The 22306-nt window shown below is 35.1% G+C and overlaps 1 protein-coding gene across 2 annotated transcripts in view; it reads right to left on the bottom strand.

The window, feature by feature from the left end:
* Positions 1–5151: 5151 nt before the first annotated feature.
* The window catches only part of sprt (PDZ domain-containing protein sprite), a 54427-nt gene continuing 37272 nt past the window's right edge, over positions 5152–22306 (bottom strand). For both annotated transcript variants that reach the window (XM_089698800.1, XM_089698801.1), the window contains exons 5-11: positions 17518–17639; positions 17081–17305; positions 16769–16921; positions 7776–7910; positions 7312–7441; positions 6783–6944; positions 5152–6577 (exon numbers count right to left, since the gene is read on the bottom strand). In XM_089698800.1, coding sequence (XP_089554926.1) covers positions 5336–6577; positions 6783–6944; positions 7312–7441; positions 7776–7910; positions 16769–16921; positions 17081–17305; positions 17518–17639 — 2169 coding nt within the window. In that variant the 3' untranslated portion in view covers positions 5152–5335. The remainder of the gene's footprint in view (positions 6578–6782; positions 6945–7311; positions 7442–7775; positions 7911–16768; positions 16922–17080; positions 17306–17517; positions 17640–22306) is intronic.

The raw sequence follows: 22306 nt of genomic DNA, 5'->3' as shown, positions 1-22306 counted from the left end.
GTGTACTATGTACGTTGTAAATATAATGTAGGAAGACTCATCTTTCAACATTAACCGTATTAAGCAAAGTCTCTGCTACATGACCCATACTGGAGACCTTAACACCGATTTAGAAATTAATTTTATTCAACACGGACTCTACTTTATTCTAGAGACCTGATGATTACTAGGGTGGAGAACATCTCATCTACAGAGATATAAAAGATGGAGTACATTATTTGACGTAATTCTATAGAACGGCCTCTACCTGTCTACCATTGTCATGGTGTATCTGTAAATGGTAATGGTGACGGGTGACCAGGCAAATGTATTTAGCGTTCTCTGTATATCTCTTCATACCTAGTAGTCGAATATATGCATGCAACCTACACACAACGAAAAAAATAGGGGAACGGACAAGAAATCACCTTTTTTTCGACTTGCTATGTATTTTGTAGTTAGTTCGAGGTTAATTTTTTAAATCCCTTACGTCTTTGAAATGATGACGAGAAAAAAAATGTGTTTCGATTTTTAAACATTAAAATATTATATCCATTTAAGAGTTTGGTGCCTATTTATCGACTATAGTAGCTTCAAATCAAAAATATTGTAACGTGTTTTAAACTGAGTTTATTTCTTTCTACTGATTATATTTGAACACATTACAAAATGAGTGATTTTCCTGCGACTGAAGTTACCCATAGCTATGACTGATATGGGTCATACCTTCCGTTCAAAGAATACAGTGTTAGTTGTGTCGGTATCTATGGTCTATTACTATTAATGTTGGGTTGTAGAATAAAAACGCCTTCGTCACAATTAATATTTTATTATTCCTTCACTTGGAACATTCACTTGATAGTTCTCTTAAATCTTAAATAAATCACAAGGCACGGCTATGGCACTTATAGACCGCATTGGTTGGCTGTTCAAGATCTGCAATTGGCTATCTGATCGTCTCTTCCAAAGAGTACTATAATAATTGGTCTCTTCAAACAATGTAAGCGATCGACTGACAACTAACCGACTGGAGGGGAGGTTAAGTTGTCAGGCAGTAGATTATAAATACCAGAAAACCTTGTCGATGGAAATGTACTAGGTATGATTTTAAAATTTGTACCACGAATCTATTTCTTTTTTCCTCTGAGAGTCACTGCAAAGGAATTATTTTTACCCGACTGCCAAAGAAGGAGGGTAATGTTTTTCGAGTGTATGTAAGTATGTATGTATGTCTTTTCCTTTGTGACCACCTGTAGCCTAAACGGCTTGATGGATTTTGATGTATGAGGTATCGTTAGATTTGTCTTGATTACGGGAGTGTCATAGGATACATTTTATCCTAATAGTCCCACGGGATAAAGACATAATAATATTTTTTCTAAATTTCCCTTTAAAAAAATATGTATGCGGTATCATTAGATTCATTTCAATCACTCTTTTTTTAGTGTGCAGTCGGGTATTTTGTTTTTTTAATAATTTACTTGTTATATAATTTATATTTTTATGAATCATAAAATCATGGGTTCACCCAGTTGAGGTAACGGAACCAACAAAAAATTCAGTTGAATTGAGAATTTTGTCCTATAATGGCGTCGGTTAAAAATGTTGCTATAGGTTTATGTCAGTTTTGACTTTCCTACGATTTTATATTTATAGACCGGAGGATACAGACACAATATTTTGGGTCATTTGTAACAGGATGGCGGTTCTACAGGGGTCTTAGTACGCAATGGAAAAAAGAAAAATGATGGTCAGAACGCTGGTACCGGCGGACTAGTCGCGTGGGAGTAAGTCGAACTCGTCGGATAATTAATTACGGAAGTCAAACGATTTGTAACACAAAAATTTTAGGATTTACAACAATACCGACGTGAATGCGTCGATTAAAAAAAATTCACTTCTTCCGTAATTTATCCGACGAGTTCGACTTACGCACACGCGACTTGTCTGCCGGTACCACTATTCTGACCATCATTTTTCTTTTTGTCATTGCGTACTTAGACCCCTGTAGAACCGCCATCCTGTTACAAATGACCCAAAATTTTGTGTCAGTATCTCCCGGCCTATAGTATATGGATTGTTTTGGACGCTTAAAATATACGATAGAACAGCAACTAATCTTTTTAAAAAAAATATTCAAGGCACAGGGAAAGTCTGGTTACTGTTTTATTATAGGTAGGTATGTGTTTTCTGATAATATTTTACTGTCAAAAATTATCTACACTGGATATTATTCAATGACGCCTTTCAAAAACAAAACTAATTTACAAACAGATTTTTATATCTTTACATACCTAATTTTAACTTTCATTTCATGAACTGCTTATGTAAATACCTATTACAATCTGGTTTAATTTAACAAAACATTCAATTCGGTGAATTTTAGCGTTATTTTGCAAAAAAAAACCGCACGTACAGTCCCCCGTCCGAGTCGAACTGACACCGTCAAATTTCGTCGAAAATATGCAATAGAGGTGAGGTTTTATGTGGGTTTTATTATAAATTCGAGTTTTTTCTTGATAATTTAACGATAATAATGAAAATTGAAAAAATAAACAATACAAGTTATTACAAATATCATAACATATTTTTTGGTATAAATTTCATGTATCAATATGTAGCCGTTTTCCTAACAAAATGCGTTTTATGTTCAAAAAGGGGTTGATTTGTATGTATTTTTTTTATGTTTAGGCCGTTCTAAAATGAAAAGTAAACAATACACTTTGTTAATTATATCCTTGAGTATCACATATATTTTTTTTAACACAATCGTACCAACAGTTTCCACAACAAAATTCAATATGTATAAGGTGTTTTTCGGTTTTGACCATAGTAATCCCCTTAATGTGTTGACGTTCCAGCTCTTCTTAATCGGCCTGTAGAGATAGTAAATAAAAAAAACTAAACCGCCATGATGACGCCACCATCATATAAATAGATTTAAGCCATGTACTCGTTTAGAAAACATACATAAATATATTAGACCGGGAGATATTGACACAAAATTTCGAGTCATTTGTAACAGGATGGCGGTTCTACAGGGGTCTTAGTACGCAATGACAAAAATAAAAATGATGGTGTGAACGCTGGTACCGGCGGCTTAGTCGCGTGGGCGTTAGTCGAACTCGTCGGAAAAATAGCGAAAGTCAAACGATTTGTAACACAAAAATTTTAGAATTTACCGATAGCCCATAAAAAAGAAGTAGGCGGTAGTGTCATGCCATACTTTTCCGGTGTGACTTACAGCCCGCCATACCGACGCGAATGTGTTGATTTAAATAAAACAATTAGTCAACCATTTGTACCAGGCTAACTTTTGCACAGGTAACCATCGTCGTGCAGCCATTTACGAAAATCGCCATGCCATACTTTTCGGACGATTCCAAATGGTCGCCATACCGCCGAAAATCTGCAAAAAAATTTTATTTCGCCAAACTTTTTGTACCAGTATTGCATTTGGATTTTTGGAGAGTATTTGTAAATAATTTGGAAAATCCAAAAGTGCACGCCTCATAATTTTTTTTTAATAAATATTTATTAATTATTATTTTTGTTTATTTAATAACAATTAAACCACATCGAATCAGACCCTGAAAAATGAAAGGGTTCTATTCCTGAGCATACTCAAGCGTAAGAGAAAAAAAAAGACTCGATTAGTAAAGTATTTCGGTCGCTATCGTGTTAACAAGAAAAAGGATCCGCACATACAGACACACGGACGTCCAAGACAGAACTTTTTTAAACTGTTTTTTAACTAGTTTAAATAACAAAAATGACATCAAAAATATCATGAACGTTAAAAATAGTGTTTTTTCTTAATATGTGTGTATGTATTATCTTACAAGTGCAATGTATGATACTTATAGACATTTTAAGTTTGAAAAGTCAGATGTTTTGCGCGAAGTGACAGTAGTACCCACCTCAACGCTTCGCTTATGAGGCGTGCAAAAGTGACCATTATTATATTTGCCATACTTCTATTAGGGGGAAAAAGTGCTGTCATACTTGAAAAATTAATTTATTATTAATTTATATAAGTGAAGATTTCCAACACCTAGATCTTTGAAATTTTGTATTTATATTCGTTGATCCTCAAACTTACAGGAAAAATAAGTGCCATACTGTTACAAATCGTTTGACTTTCGCTATTTTCCGACGAGTTCGACTAACGCCCACGCGACTAAGCCGCCGGTACCAGCGTTCACACCATCATTTTTCTTTTTGTCATTGCGTACTAAGAACCCTGTAGAACCGCCATCCTGTTACAAATGACTCGAAATTTTGTGTCAATATCTCCCGGTCTATATTGTTAAAATATTATTTGGAGTGAGATTACCAGTGCGTGATAAAGAAAGGATGTATTCAGATGTTTATTATATTTCCGTGCGGGCGCTTCGTATCCTGTATATAATTATATAATATAATTGTACACTTATGTTTATATTGAATTTAGTGATAATTTCGCTTATGAAAAGTTTTAAAATGGACGTCAAGACTGCTCTGCGAACTCATGTGAAAGACATCACAATGTTTCCTGGTTAGGCTCTAGTCACTTTGTGGGTAATGTAAAAATTAGTGCCCGTCGGTGTTTGTTTGCCAATGTTGGATTTTGTTTCCATTTATAATGATTTGTTTTAAGATTGGAGTTTTTTCATATTGTTTTTTCATGTAATGTTTAATTCCACGCTGATAGAGTAGCGAATTATAAATGGTGCCATTCATTTTCAATTCTGAAAACCTTATAAAACAGTAATTGGAACTGATATGCAGCAAACGATGACATTTTTAATTCGTTAACTCTACGTCGGGGTTCTTGGAATGGAAAATGTGGTACACTTGTTATATTGTTCTAACGTTAAGTATATTATGAACTGCAATAGAATTTATTGGCATCTTTGTTTATTCTTGTAAGGTTATGATTTCGCAATGGAAATGTTATGATCATTATTTTCGTAATTGTAAATATTGTCATTTGTTTTATTTGCATGCTAATGTATAATTTCTTAGATATATTTGTTTCATTCTGATAATTCTATGTAATCGGCGTTCTAAAATAAATAATAATTATTAAAATGGTCTTTTCATCAAACCATTCCCTTTAAAGTAGCAATTTAAGTGTATAATTTTAATTATTCAAAACTACTTAGGTTGGTGGTATTGAAAAAAAACAAAACATTTTATAAAATGGTTTATTCACTAAATAAATACATTTATTGGTGAGTATTAACGGTGGGTGCACTATCGTAAATATGAACAGAAATTCACTGTAAAGAAATAGCCTCAAATCATTGTCTTACTCCTACACAATACACATAACATACAGGTGGAAGAAATTGCACAATTTCAAGCTCACATGCTAGCACCATTTGCCAGCTCGAACCATTCCGTTGACTCTGACCGGGACATGTGTGTCCGGGTACAAGTCGTCTGCTGCCGGCGTCTCACACGCGCTAAAACCATTTAAAACTTTCCGGGAAGGCCGCGGAGTAGCTCTTCCACCGTCCCGTATTCTCTCTCTACTCTTATCAGCCCCGTGAGTTCGCTTTACTGGCCGCTTGACCGATTCTTGAGCTTCTGAAGGCGGTCTACTCTGTTCTGTTTCGCTTCCGTTCATTAATGAGTGAGCGCTCTTCGCTTTGTGAAGTGATAGTCGCAACGGTTTGCGGGGAGGTGTCGGTCGTTTGGGATCGTCTCTTCTTTCTTCATTCTTTTTGTAATGACTTAACCTCGAACAACTTTCAGACCCATAATCCAACCGTGGCGAACTGCTATAAATATCATTAGGGAAATCAGATTCTGATTCAAATTCAGATGATTTGGCACTTCGAGAATAAAGCTTGGATGTTCTTCTACTCGATTTGTGCGCATTTTCCAAAACTTTCCCATCGATCCTACTGTACATGTATGTATTATCTACTTGAATATCTTCAGAGCTGTCGTTCTTTTTTAATTTCCGCATGCGTTGTGAGCGTTTGAGCTGCTCAATGATCGATAGGGTTTTTCTTTCGGCCCAGTTGGTCTTTTTGATACTTTCTTCTATACGTTCTGCGGCTTTCTTTATATCTTGCCGCGGGTCACATGAACTCGATGACTTTCTATCAAGATCACTGTCGGATCTGAAATGTTCTTCTGTTTTTGTCCTATTCAGTTTTTCATTTTTCAACCTCTGTTTTTCCATATGTCTTTGGTTGCGTTCTATCATCCGGATGGCTGCGTCTGTTTCTGCGCTGTAGTCCATGCCGCCGTGAATACAATGGTGGGATAAGGAGTGCCTCATTCTGCCTGCTCGGTGTTCCAAGCTGTGGGAGCTGTGCGATCTGTGGTGAGGAGGTGGTGATGTTCGTGGAGATGGAGCCATTCGTGAAGAAGCCCCAGATGCATTAGATCTCGGCCGAATTACTGGTAGATTAGCTTCAGCACCGTCCAGTCCGGGTAGTTTGGCCACAATCGCCGTTATGTCTGGTCCTTTCTGAAATACTTGCACCTCTGACTTGGGGCTCTGTTTAGGTTGAGGCTCACTTGTTATGTTAATATTGGTGACATTCTTCTTCGTTTTGTTCACTGTGATGCAGCTTTCGTTGCTGCTTGACGGGCGTAACTGCAACAAATAGTAATTTCACATAAAAAACTTTGAAAATTGACTTAATTGAGGACTTATTTTTTATAAAATATTTCCATTCAATGTCGAGTTAGAAGGATAATAGTTCCTTTTACGTGACAAATACTTCATTAAACAGTTCTACAGATAACACCTATAGGTATTAGACAAATCGCATTTGCTTAACATCAAATCTCGATCGTACCTGCGTATGTCTCGCCAGCAGCTCTGCGACCTGCTCCTCGAGGTAGGAGATCCGGTGCGTGAGGCGCGTGTTGTCGGCGCGCAGCCCCTCCTTCGCTTTCTCCGCTTCCTCTGCAGAGCTCTTCAGCGCTTCCAGTTCTGTTCGTAATGTGGCTGCTTCGTTCTACAATTTGATAATGAGTAGATCGTTAAGTTTGTAAGTTAGCAGGTTCTTTGAAACTAAGTTTTGGTAATTTTATTTTGAGAATATAATATCTACGATGGCCAATGTTGGCCACATCAATCATTGATAGACTACTTTTGAAAATAGTTATTAGATTTAAAATAAACTTTAACATAATTTAGCCACTTTGTCAAGCAAATACTAGGATAAACTATTAGGACATAATTCTGATTCAAAAGGATAATACGTCTCACTTTGCATCATTTCATTTAAACTCATAATCGAGTCAAATAAAGGAAAATTAATTCATATCAAGGAAAAGTGTTTATTGATAATGGAGAAGTTATTATAATTCTGTCACATTTACCTGTGTGAACGGCTGTGTCGGCACGAGGCCGCGTATGACGACGAGCCGCGCGGGCGAGCCGGCCGAGCTGGCGCGACGCAGCTCCTCCAGGTTGCAGTGCATCACGTTCGTGCCGTTCACTTCTACTAGTCTGGAGGTAGGTATTTTTATGAATGGATTTAATTTGTTGTATGGTGTGACAATTGAATGTTTTTGATATGCTTGGTTGAATGTTGATTTAGTTAGTGGTTAAGTTTGAGTTTATTTTTTCTTTTACCTACATTATGAAACTACGTGCGAGGTATTGTAATTTGTAAGTAGAGATTGGTTGAGATAATAGTAAAAATATAATTATATGTTATGAATAGTTCTAATTTGGGGATAGATACTAGATAATAGATTAATAACCAGGCAAAAACTTCTAATTACCAAATTACTATTATAGTTACTAAGTACTAATATATAAAATGAAAAATAATCCTCACCGATCACCAGGCTTAAGAGCAGGATGGTTGCTCCACTCCAGAGTGACCCCGGAGCCCCGCGGGGACGCGCCCCACGAGCCCTCGCGCGCCTCCGCACACACGATTGTGCCAGACCCTCCACACTCGCGTACAGTGCTAAAAAACAGACAAAGTTATGATGTTAAAGATTTAATTTTAATCATGGATGATTTTGTTGATTGGAAAACGACTTGGATAATTTTTTGTGATTGGGTTATTGTGAATTTGCATTTGCGCCCGGCAAACTTCTTGGCCAAAAAGAAGCGTGGTGGGGGAAGGTTGTGCATCAAGTTTTAGTACATTTTTATATGTGCAAGTTGTATACGTAGTATATTATTATTAGTCTGTGGTGCAAGCTTCCCCCACCACGCTACTTTTTGGCTTAGAAGATTGCCGGGCGCTATACCTACGTTAATTATAATTAGGATGACTAGAAAATGTATCCATGTAGGATATGTCAATCTGCTTTATTCTAACAGAAAACAGTGATCACGCGATATTGATTTAATAGTCATTAAGAGCCAAAAACACGAAAATTGTATTTGTAATTTACTACATAACTATTATAATTGTCTAGGTTAATCATACAAGATAGAGTAATAAATCAGATTTTAAACTTGTAACATCTTACATTTTATCCCGCCACGACCTTATATACAGGGTGTCCCACTATTGCTAGGTATACTAAGCGCGAAAAGACTTGTAGTTTTGCATACACTGATCACGTAAAAAATACTTAAACAACAAAATTACGTCAAAAATTTTTTGCTAAATTTTTCCTGAAAATCCATGTTTTCTTCTCTAGCTTCGCGCAGCCGGCATATTATACTGCTTCTCTAATGTCACAATTTTGTCTATGAAAACATAATATTAAACGATAGCTCATGTGCTGGTGACAAAGTTGGGCGGGTTGCTTGTTATGGGTGTACACAATATAGAGTTTTAAGAATTCATCTACTTGAAAAAAAAATGCGTCTGGAATTTTTTAAGTATTTTTTACGTACTTAGCGTATGCAAATCTAAAACCTCCTTTGGGCTTAGTATACCAACAGTGGGACACCCTGTATATATAAGAGAGATATTTTAGTATGTATACTAAAATATCTCACACGCTCAGCATAATTGAATCGCAACATGTTAACATCGCAAATTTAACTAATTGCAATTATTTCATTCATATCGGCTGTTCCTCGTGATTAAACCATAAAAAGGAAGATCATTAATGTTCCTTGAGTAAGGGTTTGCGTGCATTTCACGAATGAGTTAAATTGATAGCATATAATCTATACTTATAATAAATCTGTAGAGAGGCCAATTCTGTACATGAAATATATTTAAAAAAAAACTATGAAGGGGTGATAAGGGATCGCTACTGATGCCAAAAATGCAATCAGTAAAATTTTTGTCTGTCTGTCTGTCTGTCTGTATATTCGTTATAGAAACAAAAACTACACGACGGATTTTAACCAAATTTGGCACAATTATTCTTCATACTCCTGGGCAGGTTATAGTGAAAGAATCATGTAAATCGGTGTAGAAACACCAAAGTTATATATGAAATACGCTATATAGTCATCGCGCGTGAATACAGAATCATGCAGCCATAAGGATTATTTTTGTGTATCAGTTGCCGCGTTCGACGCGCTTCGCGGCGGGAGCTATAAAAAGGCGGCGGGTCTGCACCCGTTTCGCGTTGTCATGGCATCACGTGTGAACGGCTGAACCGATTTCGATAATTCTTTTCTATTATATTCCTTGAAGTACGAGGATGGTTTTTATGTAGAGAAAACGTAAATATGTACCACGGGCGAAGCCGGGGCGGACCGCTAGTTTTAAATAAGGTAAGTATTTATATCAGTTTTTACTGTGACCATACACGCATATTCCTTTTCTGGTTAGATCTTGACAAGCATCATAAGTTTACTCCGTGTTTCGATATATATTGAACATGATATGCAGACACGACTAGGGTCTTCAATCAAAGATTTCCACTATCTAATAAGTAATAGGTTACTATTTCTTGTTTCATATTATATCGTGATTCGTGCATGAACACATCTCTATGATAAAATTGTGAGAGTTAGGGTTATGTGTAAGAACTACCTAATATTTTGTTTTACTTATAATTTTGTTGACTTATTTTGCCAATAGTAATGTTACTTGCAATTTAAAAATTTTTATAAATGCAGGAGTCCAACACGCTTGGGAACGAATTCGGCCAGCTTGTAAAGGCTCGACCTATTCATATTAAGCTTTAGGTACCGCGAGAAAAAGTATTTCTATATCTCTTTCTATGTATTATTCTGATACATAAGCTACATCATTGCCGAATGTCATCAAAATCCGTTCATTGATTTTGCGTAAAACTTTTGAATTTATAATTCTCAATCTTAATTTAAGCGCAACACCACGCAACACAAAATTATTCAAACTTATTGAAAACTTTGAACTAGCACAAATAGATCATGCAGCAGCCCTAGCCGTGAGATGAGCTTGTACCGATAGGGCACAGCGTCGTGTCCAAAGGCCATATTTATTGCCCCCAAGTCACGGCCGGGGCAGAGGGCCGGGACACTGACCTCGCGGACATAACCAGATATAGATTATTATTTTCATAGGTTCCCTTGGACATTCCACTGAAGTTTTACTTGAAATAGTTTAAATTATAGTAGTAGAGCTAGATTAGATTATGATTCCAAGAAAAGTTTTGATCGAAATAGGAAATTTTCTTTTTTATTGCCTTATAAAAAGAAAGCAGAGGAAAGCTCTCAAATTAGTACTTACTATTATAATAAAGTCAATATCAAACATTATTTCATTAAATCAGGGTTTAAAATGACTCTTGAATCCGGAATCGTTAAATTATAATTTATTAATGGTATGTTCATAAGATATCACCGGTTCGGATCGGAGATTATGCGTAAGGCGTGTACAGGGAAAAATTATGTAGAAATAACAGTAGTATAAAATAAATTATTTAATAAATGTCATCGTCATGCAATGAAGATAATGTCTTCGTTGCATGTTGTTCTCAATTAAAGGCTCGGAGGCTATTTCGTAAGACATGATCGTATTATGTTATTATATTCGAGTTAGGTATATCCGTGACATGAACTCTTCAATACAATGCTCTTGTATATTAATGTGTGAAACTCATTTAAACCAGTTTTTTGGGAATGTAAAGATTTTTGAACCTTTACATTCCCAAAAAAATTAAATTATTATGAAATAGGTAGATTTATATTTAGGACAAAGTTTAATCTCATTTTTTATCTCTATATGGTATGGTATGGTATGTGCAGGATTATATGAAAAACAGCATTTTTTTCGTAAGTAGGTGAATAATTAAGATTTATGACAACTAGAAAATATACCGATGTAGGAAATGTCTATCTCATTATTCTAACTGTACCTATGTAAAGTGCATTTAGATTATGAAAATAAACAAAATATCCGCGAAGTATAACGTATGTTATCCATTAGAAATGATTACATATCCAACAGTATTAATCAAGTATTTCACAACACAATAAATTTACTATAATGAATCGACGTTACATGCAATTATAGTACATAGCAAATCACGAGCATCCTACGAGCCCAGCTTCGTGCCGCCCACGGCCTTCCTGCACACAGCACAATGCTCTTCGATCCTGTTAATAACAAGGTGGAAACGCAAATAAACCTGTATTAATTATTATGTAAGTAAGGATATAATTGATTTTCTGTATGGAAGTGTTTGTATTAATGATTTATCTATAGGTTTGAAATTGAAATTTTGGTTTTATGGCATTCAAATGCCCTAAACCTATAGATATATATATATTTATAAATTTATATCTATAGGTTTGTTCATATTATATACGTGGTAGCTGGATAAAATTGGCTTAAGATATTATTACATCATCCTATAATTTATTTAGCATATTTATCAAATTTTAACCTACGCTATTGTATTCTTTAGATGAGGCCATTCAACTTACATAGACACTCATGGCGATTTATTATATTAGTAGGAATTATCAGATCACAACCACCATAACTTCTTTTGAATTCATGATATTTGATTTAAAACAGAGCATCGCTCCTCGATTCCCACGCCAGCGTTCGGGAAACGTGAGTGCAGCGAAGCAGACACAAATCCAAAGTAAATTACTTACCTTTATTAGGAACATACACACATACACAGGAGAATCGGTTTAACTTTTATACCTTCGACTAGGATTTAAGCATGTCAAAGAAAAGTCTCTACCTAATATAAAGAAAGAACTCTTTATTATAGTAGGGGAGGCCAAGAGGGGGATTTTGGGATTTACTCGAGCGCGTCAGATTACTATAAGGGACGGTACCTTAGCTATTCATTAGTACCTCTAGTCAATATGAGCAGTTATGGTTGGTGGGTGCGCTCAGGGGCCCCGCTGGAAAATTTGAATAATCCATAATTCCCTAAGGTTGAGCTCGAATCGTCAGATTAGCGAAATGGGGACTTCTTATATTGTAATTAACCCCCCCATATATTAATCTGACGCGCTCGAATAATATTACTTTAATTTTTTACCCTTTCTTCATAGCGATTAAATCGCCACTTAAATCGTCAGATTAACGTATACTTTTTTTCAGTGACGTCCTGGAGCATGCAAAATATCAATATCTAACGCGCTTGAGTATTTCCAAGCCAATTTTTTTCTTTTTTAAATTAAAAAAAATCAAAAAACCCTTCCCCACCGCTAAAAGTGAAAACATTATAGGACCTTTTTTTCTCGCTATGGTCTAATCTACCAATTCTAATAGGTTCCCGTGACGCTCGAGTAAATCCACATTTAGCATCCTGGGCTCCCCTACTATTACCTTCCTTAGCATAGAGTCAAAATACAATACGTAAATTAAATTACTTTATGTATGAATTAATTGTATTTTTATACAATTAATTCGTAGTATAATATCGTAGTCGTCATTCGGTTAGATTTACCTGTTTCGGAGGGTCACAGGTCTGGGAATGTTTGGGTCGGTCGCGTGCGGATTAGCAAGTCGTTATTTTCGCTTTGTTTTTGGACATGCCGGTTACCTTACTATCATTTTCTTCATCAATTAACAACAAACAATCTACCTACATATGTATTAATACAAATAGGTCCATGAGATACACTCAAAAGTCGTTCGTCTGGGCGGGAATCAAAAGTAATTTGTCTCAGTGCGGTATTAGCATCGCTTAAGAGTAATTAGTGTTAATGACTCGCGGTTATCCATCAAGGGAGAGCGTGGGACTAACCACGGAACTTGCTTGTAGTTTGTCAGTATTTTACACTTCACAAGTTTAAAGAGCTTCTCATTTGAATCAAGTAGCTTTGTAAAATCTAAGAATATGCCAATAAGTTCATATTCGTTGAGGATTTTTTTTATTCATTACAAATTGGTTAATTAAAATCGATTCTTTAACAATTATTGATATATGATTCGAGTAAATATTAACGGTGTAGAATGAGTTTTTTTTTTACTTAATTACCGGATTTTCTGGAAAAATCAAATGAAAAATAAAACTTGTACCTACATATATTTAAAAATTTCTTCACATCATTTTTTTTAAACTCATTCTCTATGACTTCAATCTACTTAGTATTTATACCAAAACAATCGGACGACAAAAAGTAACTGTCCCGGTGTAATGTAGTGAGCATTGTTAACGAATTTTCTCACATCCATCATCGCTCGTGATAAGAAGTCATATCCTACCAGCTCTATGTTTTTGTGCACAACTGATCTTGGGAAATAAACTCTGAGTATTCACACTAAATATTTCGTCAATAATGTGAATGTAGTTATATAACACAGATAATAATTTATTATATAAAACTATGTAAGTATGTACTAGTACCTACCTACAGATATGGCATTAATTCACGATTACAAAACAGTAGAGCAAAAAAGGGTAAAATTAATTTAGCGTAGTAATATTTCCAACATAAAAATACGTTAAGTTCGCATGATTGAAATTAATTCTCATTAGGTTATTGTTCAAGGGAAAAAATATGATCGTGAATAAAGTTGCTATAACAATTAGTAGATCGATTGCTGCCGTAGCGCGTGGGTCGTGAATTTTCTTTCAAATCAGCGATATCTGAGGCTCCCGCAAGGTTTCATATTAACTAAGCCGTTATAGTTTCAAGGTACTATTTATTCTCATACAACGATATTTCACCTTTTATTACACCGGTTAAGGAACTATTAAATGTATAAAACGGTTCCTTTGAATTTATTAGGTATCTAATGTGGTGGGCATGCATTGATATTTTACTTTACAAATATGAAATAACATACTTCTTTTGATTCGTAAAATGAATCCCATCAAAAACATCCTGTAAAAAACCCAAGTCTCGCAGCTCAGTCTTTCTACCGTCAAAAGTTGTGAGATCCATGTAATACCAAGTCGGTTAATCTATTTAGTGTCTACTTGAAGGACCTTCTGTCTTAAGTTATTACATAAGTTGTTATCATGCCAATATTAAAAATATTTAACGTTTTAAACAAATAGATCGACTTGGACATCGCTTGATTTGATTATTAGTATGTATGTATCACACTACACAGCACGACGGGCCAGCGACCAACAGGAACGAGAGTTTCAATCGCGTGAGGCGCGAGAGACTAAAGAATCTAATATAATATTGTAATATTCATTTTGTTTTCATGCGATGTCCAAGTCGATCTATTTGTTTAAAACGTTAAATATTTTTAATATTGGCATGATAATAACTTATGTAATAACTTAAGACAGAAGGTCCTTCAAGTAGACACTAAATAGATTAACCGACTTGGTATTACATGGATCTCACAACTTTTGACGGTAGAAAGACTGAGCTGCGAGACTTGGGTTTTTTACAGGATGTTTTTGATGGGATCTCACTTTTTTTTGTAGAGCCTTTCTTTTTGATACCACCACCAACCACCAACTGCATAAATAACTTTGTAATCCCATATATTTATATGGGATTACAAAGTTATTGATGCAGTTGGTGTATTTGGAAAACTGGACCGAAATTACAAAATATTTAAGTTTTCCCATGATTAAGACACTAAACTCTATATGTATTCCAAATATGAAGCTTCTAAGTCTGCTAGAAGTGCCTTGGACTTTTGATGATCGGTGAGTCAGTGAGTGACAAAATTTAGAAACTTTAACAAGTTGTCATTCTTAAACTACTGGTTCAAATTGACTGAAATTTTAAATATTCCGTGTTTATACAATGCCGGATTAGTTACTTAAGATTCAGGTTTCTTGCTCTATCCACAACCGAATTATAGGGGGTCGAAAAAGGCCCGAATTGCTTCGAGAAAAGGATGGTACGGCCGTGCCGCTTTTTTTTTGCTCGACTTGGCGGGGGCACTGCCGTGCCCCCAGATAATTTTTAATTGATAATTAAGTTCTTTAAATTCATAATTAATAAATGTTATGATAACAAAACCCATATAGACATTGAACCTTTTTTGTGTACCACTGAAAGGTTTTTTTGTAAGTTCGATAGATTTGCGAAAAAAGGAAAGTTAAACAATTAAATGAATTAGCAATTTCAATGTATAACCCCCGACCTGGGTCAACTAGATCATACATTCATCATGATTGCAATTACCACAACCTGTAATCATGTTCCATTGTTACCACGGAAATGCTGAACAATCCGGGCGTTAGTTGTAACTGAACAAATTGATACGTTTCGACTTTCCACTATTGATGTGGTGACCTGCATCGCGGAGATTTTCTCAAGATAATCCGGAACATTAGCATAGAAACGTACGATTTCAAATCGCTCCACCCCTCGCACAATGGATGGGTCGTGTCGAAACTATCGTTAAGCTTTTTATACACGAAATAAACTTATTCAATATTTTACGTAAGCTAGGCATAATGTATATTGAAATTCTTAAGTGCAAAACTCATCAAGATGGGAATTGGGAATTTGGAAAAAAGTTGTTTTCTAAGAGTATTTTCTACTTTTTTCGTTATTTAAAGTTAAGGCTAACAGAAAAAATATTTTCAGGCTTGTTATTCCTGACGCGTGAAGATCTTTTTCATTTTCATGCATAAAAATACCTAAGTTCCTTCGCCGAATAAACTTTAAATTTAATTTTTATTGACTGTTAAAAAATGCCTCATTCTTTTATCCTACGTCTGTTTATTTGATTGATACTTGATTATAAAAAATGATAGTCTTCTGTGTTGCAATGATCGTGTACATGAATTTGTATGAACTCAGCCTATTACATAAAGCTATTTGTAAAAGGTGTTATCATTAATCTCAACACTACCAAATAAGCCATTAAGCGCTTGTCCCAATTTACACGAGTTTGATAGTTTTCTGAAGATGCGATCTCATGTAAGACTTAAGAGAGAGATAATTACTCTGATAGATTCTCACGTAAGTTGCGCGATTGCTCTATAATTATTTCGTATAGGAGTGAAGGTTGTAATGATAGAAAATAGTATCATTTAGGTATGTGTTTGAATATGGTCGTGAGTACAAGTGGTTATTATATTGCATTTGGCTTAGAAATAATAAAAAAACACCACAACGTAAGTTTTGTTGCATTTGCATGTGTATCATCACTACATAGTATAAAACAAAGTCGCTTTCTCTGTCCCTATGTCCCTTTGTATGCTTAAATCTTTAAAACTACGCAACGGATTTTGATGCGGTTTTTTTAATAGATAGAGTGATTCAAGAGGAAGGTTTTAGTAAGTATATAATTTATTAGGTTTTAGACAAAGCGGGCGAAGCCGCGGGCGGTAAGCTAGTTGTGAATAAACTATAAAGACATGTTTTGCAAATTAAGACCCTTCAAAGTCATCCATTATTTAAAATCACTGCTGATGAAATTTAGACTTAAGATTGTTCCTCATCCAATGTCAGCAGCTTCATTCAGCTCCTCGCGATGTCACCGGTGTGCACGAATATAGACCTTACCCCGAGGACACAAGGTACCTGTACAGGGTGAGCCGCTGGTGGCGCGCCGCGTCCGCCTGCTCGATGAGCAGCGCCAACGCGCGCGCCTGCTCACCCAGCGTCAGCAGCTCCAGCTCCTCCCGCCCCACTTGGTACTGCAGCTCGGCTTGCTCGATACGTGTGTCGATGTTACTGCACATATAAAAATTAAATTAATTATCTATATTTTCCTTGCTAAAAGTATTTTACCTCTTATGCTAAGCTTTTAGCTACTTAACAGCACAATCGTCTTTACGACGATTTCAATGCTCATGCAGTGCAAAAAAAGTTTAAATGGTTTATGGTACGTACTCCGTGACATGCGTTTTTTCTAGCCTCCTCCTCAATTCCTGAATGTTGGCGCGCCTGGTGTCCAATTCAGCGCGCACAGCAGTCGCCCGCTCTTCCAGCGCGCGCCTTTCATCCGCTGACAGCGCTGCAGGACTCTCCTCCCGTGAGCCTCTGCCAGGTTTTGGGGAAGCCGCTTGAGCTGCTAGACGCGCTGCGCTGAGTGAAGCGCTTAATTGCTTCTTTAAACTGTGGAAAATGGGAAAATTACGATGCTAAGCTGCAAATATAAACATTTCCTACTTAGGTATACATCGACGGATGATAAATTTAATGGTCTATTGTATACAAAATACAAATTCTTTGCTATGAGTTGGTTGCAGGGTTAAATGGGGTTAAAATTTGTAAAAAGCTATATAAGTGTGATGAGAACACATGGGGTGAAGCTCTAGATCTCATACTTTTGTATCAAAGTATCCTTGTCTGCCATTGCCCCTTTCAGCGCTTCAAGCTCGCGTGCCGCGTCGCGCGCGCCGGCGCTTTTTCGCCTCGATGCACCCAACGACACCTCTATGCTTGCCATCTGGAAAAATTCTTAATATTAGAATAGACACATGTACACAGAAATTAATTCAAAACACTTATAGTTAAGTAGGTAGGTACTTAGAAGTGAGAGATTAGAAGTCTATGTGTAATGCCTATAATTTTAAAGAACAATAATTGGTCATAACCATTTTAGACATTAATCCGGCTATAAGCTAAAATATTTTAGTAAAAAGGATAAATTTTATACAATTACAACTGTTCTTTATCGACCTAAGATTGAATGGTGTAATTTATTAAATAGTAAATTAATAAATATAATTAAATCCCGCTATAAAAATGTTAATATTTAACTACCGTTGGTATCAAGATGATGTACCATTAAAGAGTTAGATAGCTATAGACCTGTCACATACATCACACGTAACAGAGTGTCGTCATTTCACACAATCATGAGTTGATGGATGGAGTTAAATTTCTCTCATTAAATCGTTCACGCGATCATGACGAGAAAAAATACCATGTTTATAGGGAACTTTACTCACTGTACGATTTACGTATCATAATTTATAATATGGAGAGAGAAAACTATCTTTAAACTACTACAGCACTTTTGTTATCTATTTTTTATATTATTTAGTAAGTAACTACTTCTTTATCTAAGTACATTTCTTTTTATATTAATTCGAATTCACAATATATTTACTTAAAAGCTCCTATCGCAGAAAACGACAGCTCTAACAAAAACTTATTTCTTCAAACTCAAATTCTGTAAATTCAGAATTTGCCATACCTATCGCAAAAACAAGCGTTCCCAATTATCAATCCTTAGAAAAGAAAGCGTTACACTGATTGTCTTTATCATTAAATACACCGATTAACATTTAATTATCTAATTTTCTAATGAACATATGTAATTAAGATAGAAACAAGCACTTAAGTTCGGCATAATTCTCTCAAATCTACATCAATACGGTTCATTCGCATACATTAACTTCTTTATTACTTTTACCCCTCGATGTTCACATGCAAGGCAGACAGTGTGTACACCCACAGCAGCCGATCTAGCCGTAATAACCGACAATCGTGATAGATTAAAATGGATTTATAGAGCCGGTGTATCTCGTTTTTACTATTGCTCGCACTGGGCGCTTCGACGCGGACGTGACAAATCGTTTGAGTGGGCTCAACTCGCTCGCTAATAGCCAGCGAAGCTTTTGAATGCTGAAGTAAGATATTTTGTGATGCTAAGATATTTAAGTAAGATATTTTATGGTAATTGGAAGTGAGACTTAAATACTGAAACCTTCTCTCTTTTGCCCAGAATGTACAATATGACCTTCTATGATCTTTTAGGTATCCACAAAGTCCTTAAGCGCGTCACACACGGTGAAGATACTATAATATTTTATCTTAAGATACTGTTATATTTTATATTACAGTATCTTAACGCTTCCGGTATCAGCGTTCGGACCATCATTTTTCTTTTTGTCATTGCGTACCACCTACCCCTGTAGAACCGCCATCCTGTTACAAATGACGCGAAATTTTGTGGGTCATTTGTAACAGGATGGCGGTTCTACAGGAGTCTTAGTACGCAATGACAAAAAGAAAAATGTTGGTCCGAACGCTGATACCGGATGCGTTAAGATACTGTAATATAAAATATAACAGTATCTTAAGATAAAATCTTCACCGTGTGTGACGCGCTTTATACTTGCCTTATCTAATATCTTTAGTTAATAATTATTCATTTATATAAAAAAATATAATTTAGCTCGAGTTATATATATGCAAGGGTAATTAACAAAGAAAATACTAAGTAAAAATGCAAATTTTTCCTAATCAAAAGATTTACGTAAAGCTGAACTTAGAGGAGGAAGAACGCTTTGTTAAAAAGTCTTTTATGAATAATATGTACAATTTTAAATCAGTTTTCCGAAACAAAAGAGTAAGGACAACACTAAGCTAATTGCTTAGTTATAATAATTATACTTTAGATATAATGCTCATGTGTTTTGTTTTTATTAGCATGTTGTGACTGAGATCAACGATGGAAAATCTTAAATCTTTTCCATCTTTGAAACACTTGAAGCTTTTTCCAGCGGAATAAAATCTTCGCTTAGCATACTATTACGCAGTGACGTTAATATAAGCTTAAGCATTTACTCACCTTCACTATAAATATTGAAACGATTCAACAAATCGAATGTGATTAAATACAACATGTATGTTCATTAATTACATTCGAATTAAATAAAACCTTAGCATAAATCGTATATTTTTGCTCGTACATACTTAGCTAATAACTAATATGTTATAATTGAAGTGCCTTGAAGAGTTAATTATAAAAAATTGGTAAGATTAACGGCTAGGCTATTTTCACTGTTATTTAAAGCGCGTAGATTATTAAATTTCTTGGGTATATGAGAGCGGTCGTGTGGAACGAAGCGTGGCCAGGAGCCAGGAAGCGAGCTACGACCAGTCGAGTCGACATTATAGAATATTTAGATTTCCGTATGTATGTTTGTGATATTGAACTTAAGACTTTTAAACAGCACGCATACAAGGCGGAAAAGATAGAGTTTTGTTTTTACGACTCTTTCTTCTTCGACGTCTTTTTCTTATCTATAGCTATTAATAACAAAATATGTATTTAATGAGCATAATTCTCGAGATTCACTTCATTTTGATGAAACTTAACCGTTTAAATGAATACAATTTAAAAATTCTTTGATGTAAAACCTCGAACCCGACATGCTCCCCTGCGCCCAAACGGCAATTTGCATGTTTCTTGAATTGGCTAAATAACAGATTGCACTTTCGTGCTTTGAAGCTAACCTGTTTTTCGTTCGCTTTACATCCATATGAGTTATGTGAATCCTTAGAGATATGTAAAATGTTGGTAGTATATACTATTTAGTAATATTATGTGGTTAGTAATAGATGACAATATACTGTAAATATGACCAAATGAACCGAATTTGCAGCAGGCTCTCCTTAGGCTTAATAAATGCTGTATTTTTAGCTACACTATACATATATTTCATTACTATTACATTAATTCCTTCTAGAGGAAGGACCTATAATCTATTTTATTCATAAGCCAAAGCACCACCCACTACACATTTAATTATTTAAAATAAATTGACTAGTTCCCTTGTATACCACTCATCACTGTCCAAGAATCGATATCAATATAATTTTAAAAGTACAGAATTAATATGCTGATTGGTCTTTTAGACCTTAATTACCATTTAATAAATCAATCTAGAATTCCCTTCGAATTTGATCTATTATAAGATTATAAAATTAATATCTATTCGAATTCTCATAGTTTCTTGATGCTGCACATTGCATTTGTTTTGACTTTGAAATATCTTATCTATATCTATCGCCGCTGTTCATCTTTTTTATGATAATTCATTTCCTAATTGTTGCATTATACCGCTTTTTACTGTATCTGTATTGTGTAACATGTTTTACAATAAGATAAATTGTCTACTTAGTCAAGTGACAGTATCTATTCATCGAGGAAACATCCAACTCATGTGCTTATCTCAATTTTCCCACAATTATTGTACTTTTACAGTTCCGTAATTGCGTTATTTATCAAACAATCATTTGTTTTTACTGATCGATTGCATAAATTGCTTTATTTGTTTATAAGGTTTCATCTAGATTTTACAACGAACAAACTAGACTTCTTTCAACCAGATAAATAGTGATTTAACATAATGTTAGAATATTTAATTCATAGGTTAGGTTTAGGCACTTATTTGTATGAGTTATACTTTTTGAATAAAAGTTACGAGTTTAAGAGTTAAGACATATTTTTGGGAGCATGAGCAAATATGCGTTACCTACTGGTTTCTAAACTTAATATTAGCTAGCTAGTATTAGTGTAGAGCTGGAGGTCTACATGATGCCATGTAGTGCCAATGCCAATAGTGTTTTACTTAACGCTGTTTAACTTAGTCTCTACTTTTATATTTTGTTGCACCGATCGCAATGCGCAGGTAGGTTTTATTTTCATATGTTATTATAAAATAATCATAATTTAACACGATTTCAAGTGCTGGTGTAATCGCAATGCATTATGCATAATTATTGGCGGGAATCCAAGATTATTGCAGTTGTGGACACGTAGGTTGCAGCTTCTACAGGTCGGTGTTAGTTGCGGGTGGACGTTTTTTTATAAATTTAATTTTTATTCATGTCTACACATAACCTTACAAAGCATGATATTTTATATATTATGTATCTAATATTTTATTTATATCCCTTGAATAAGCGAATCTGTTGATCGACCCTGTTGTATTTTTAAAGCTTTGTTCCTGTTTATAAAAAAAATATTGTTTAAGTTCAAATCCTACTTTCTTGGCGAAATTTTATGATTTTAGTTTAATACAGCTTATATAACTACAGATAGCATTAATTAATTACTTTTCATAATTTGCAACCATAAAACAAACGGAGAAAATACTTTTAAATCATCAACAACCATAAACAAATCAATCGTTATCTAACGTTTGATTCCATCAGCAGGTAAATAGCAGGTTCAATAATTCGCAAACCGCCTGCGAGTATGTCGCCTGGCCACATAGGATACATTAACTACCCCGGTGCTACATGTCAGCACTTCAGCGAAATGCCATGAACGTAGCGACTATATGTAATTGAATCAGCATAACTTAGGCTGCGTAG

This window comes from Colias philodice, chromosome 9, assembly GCF_061535455.1.
Source record: "Colias philodice isolate Cphi_HAF_F1 chromosome 9, ilColPhil1 Martin Lab GWU primary, whole genome shotgun sequence".
In the NCBI taxonomy this organism is placed as follows: Eukaryota; Metazoa; Arthropoda; class Insecta; order Lepidoptera; family Pieridae; genus Colias; species Colias philodice.
This window is presented reverse-complemented; position numbering and strand designations above follow the sequence as displayed.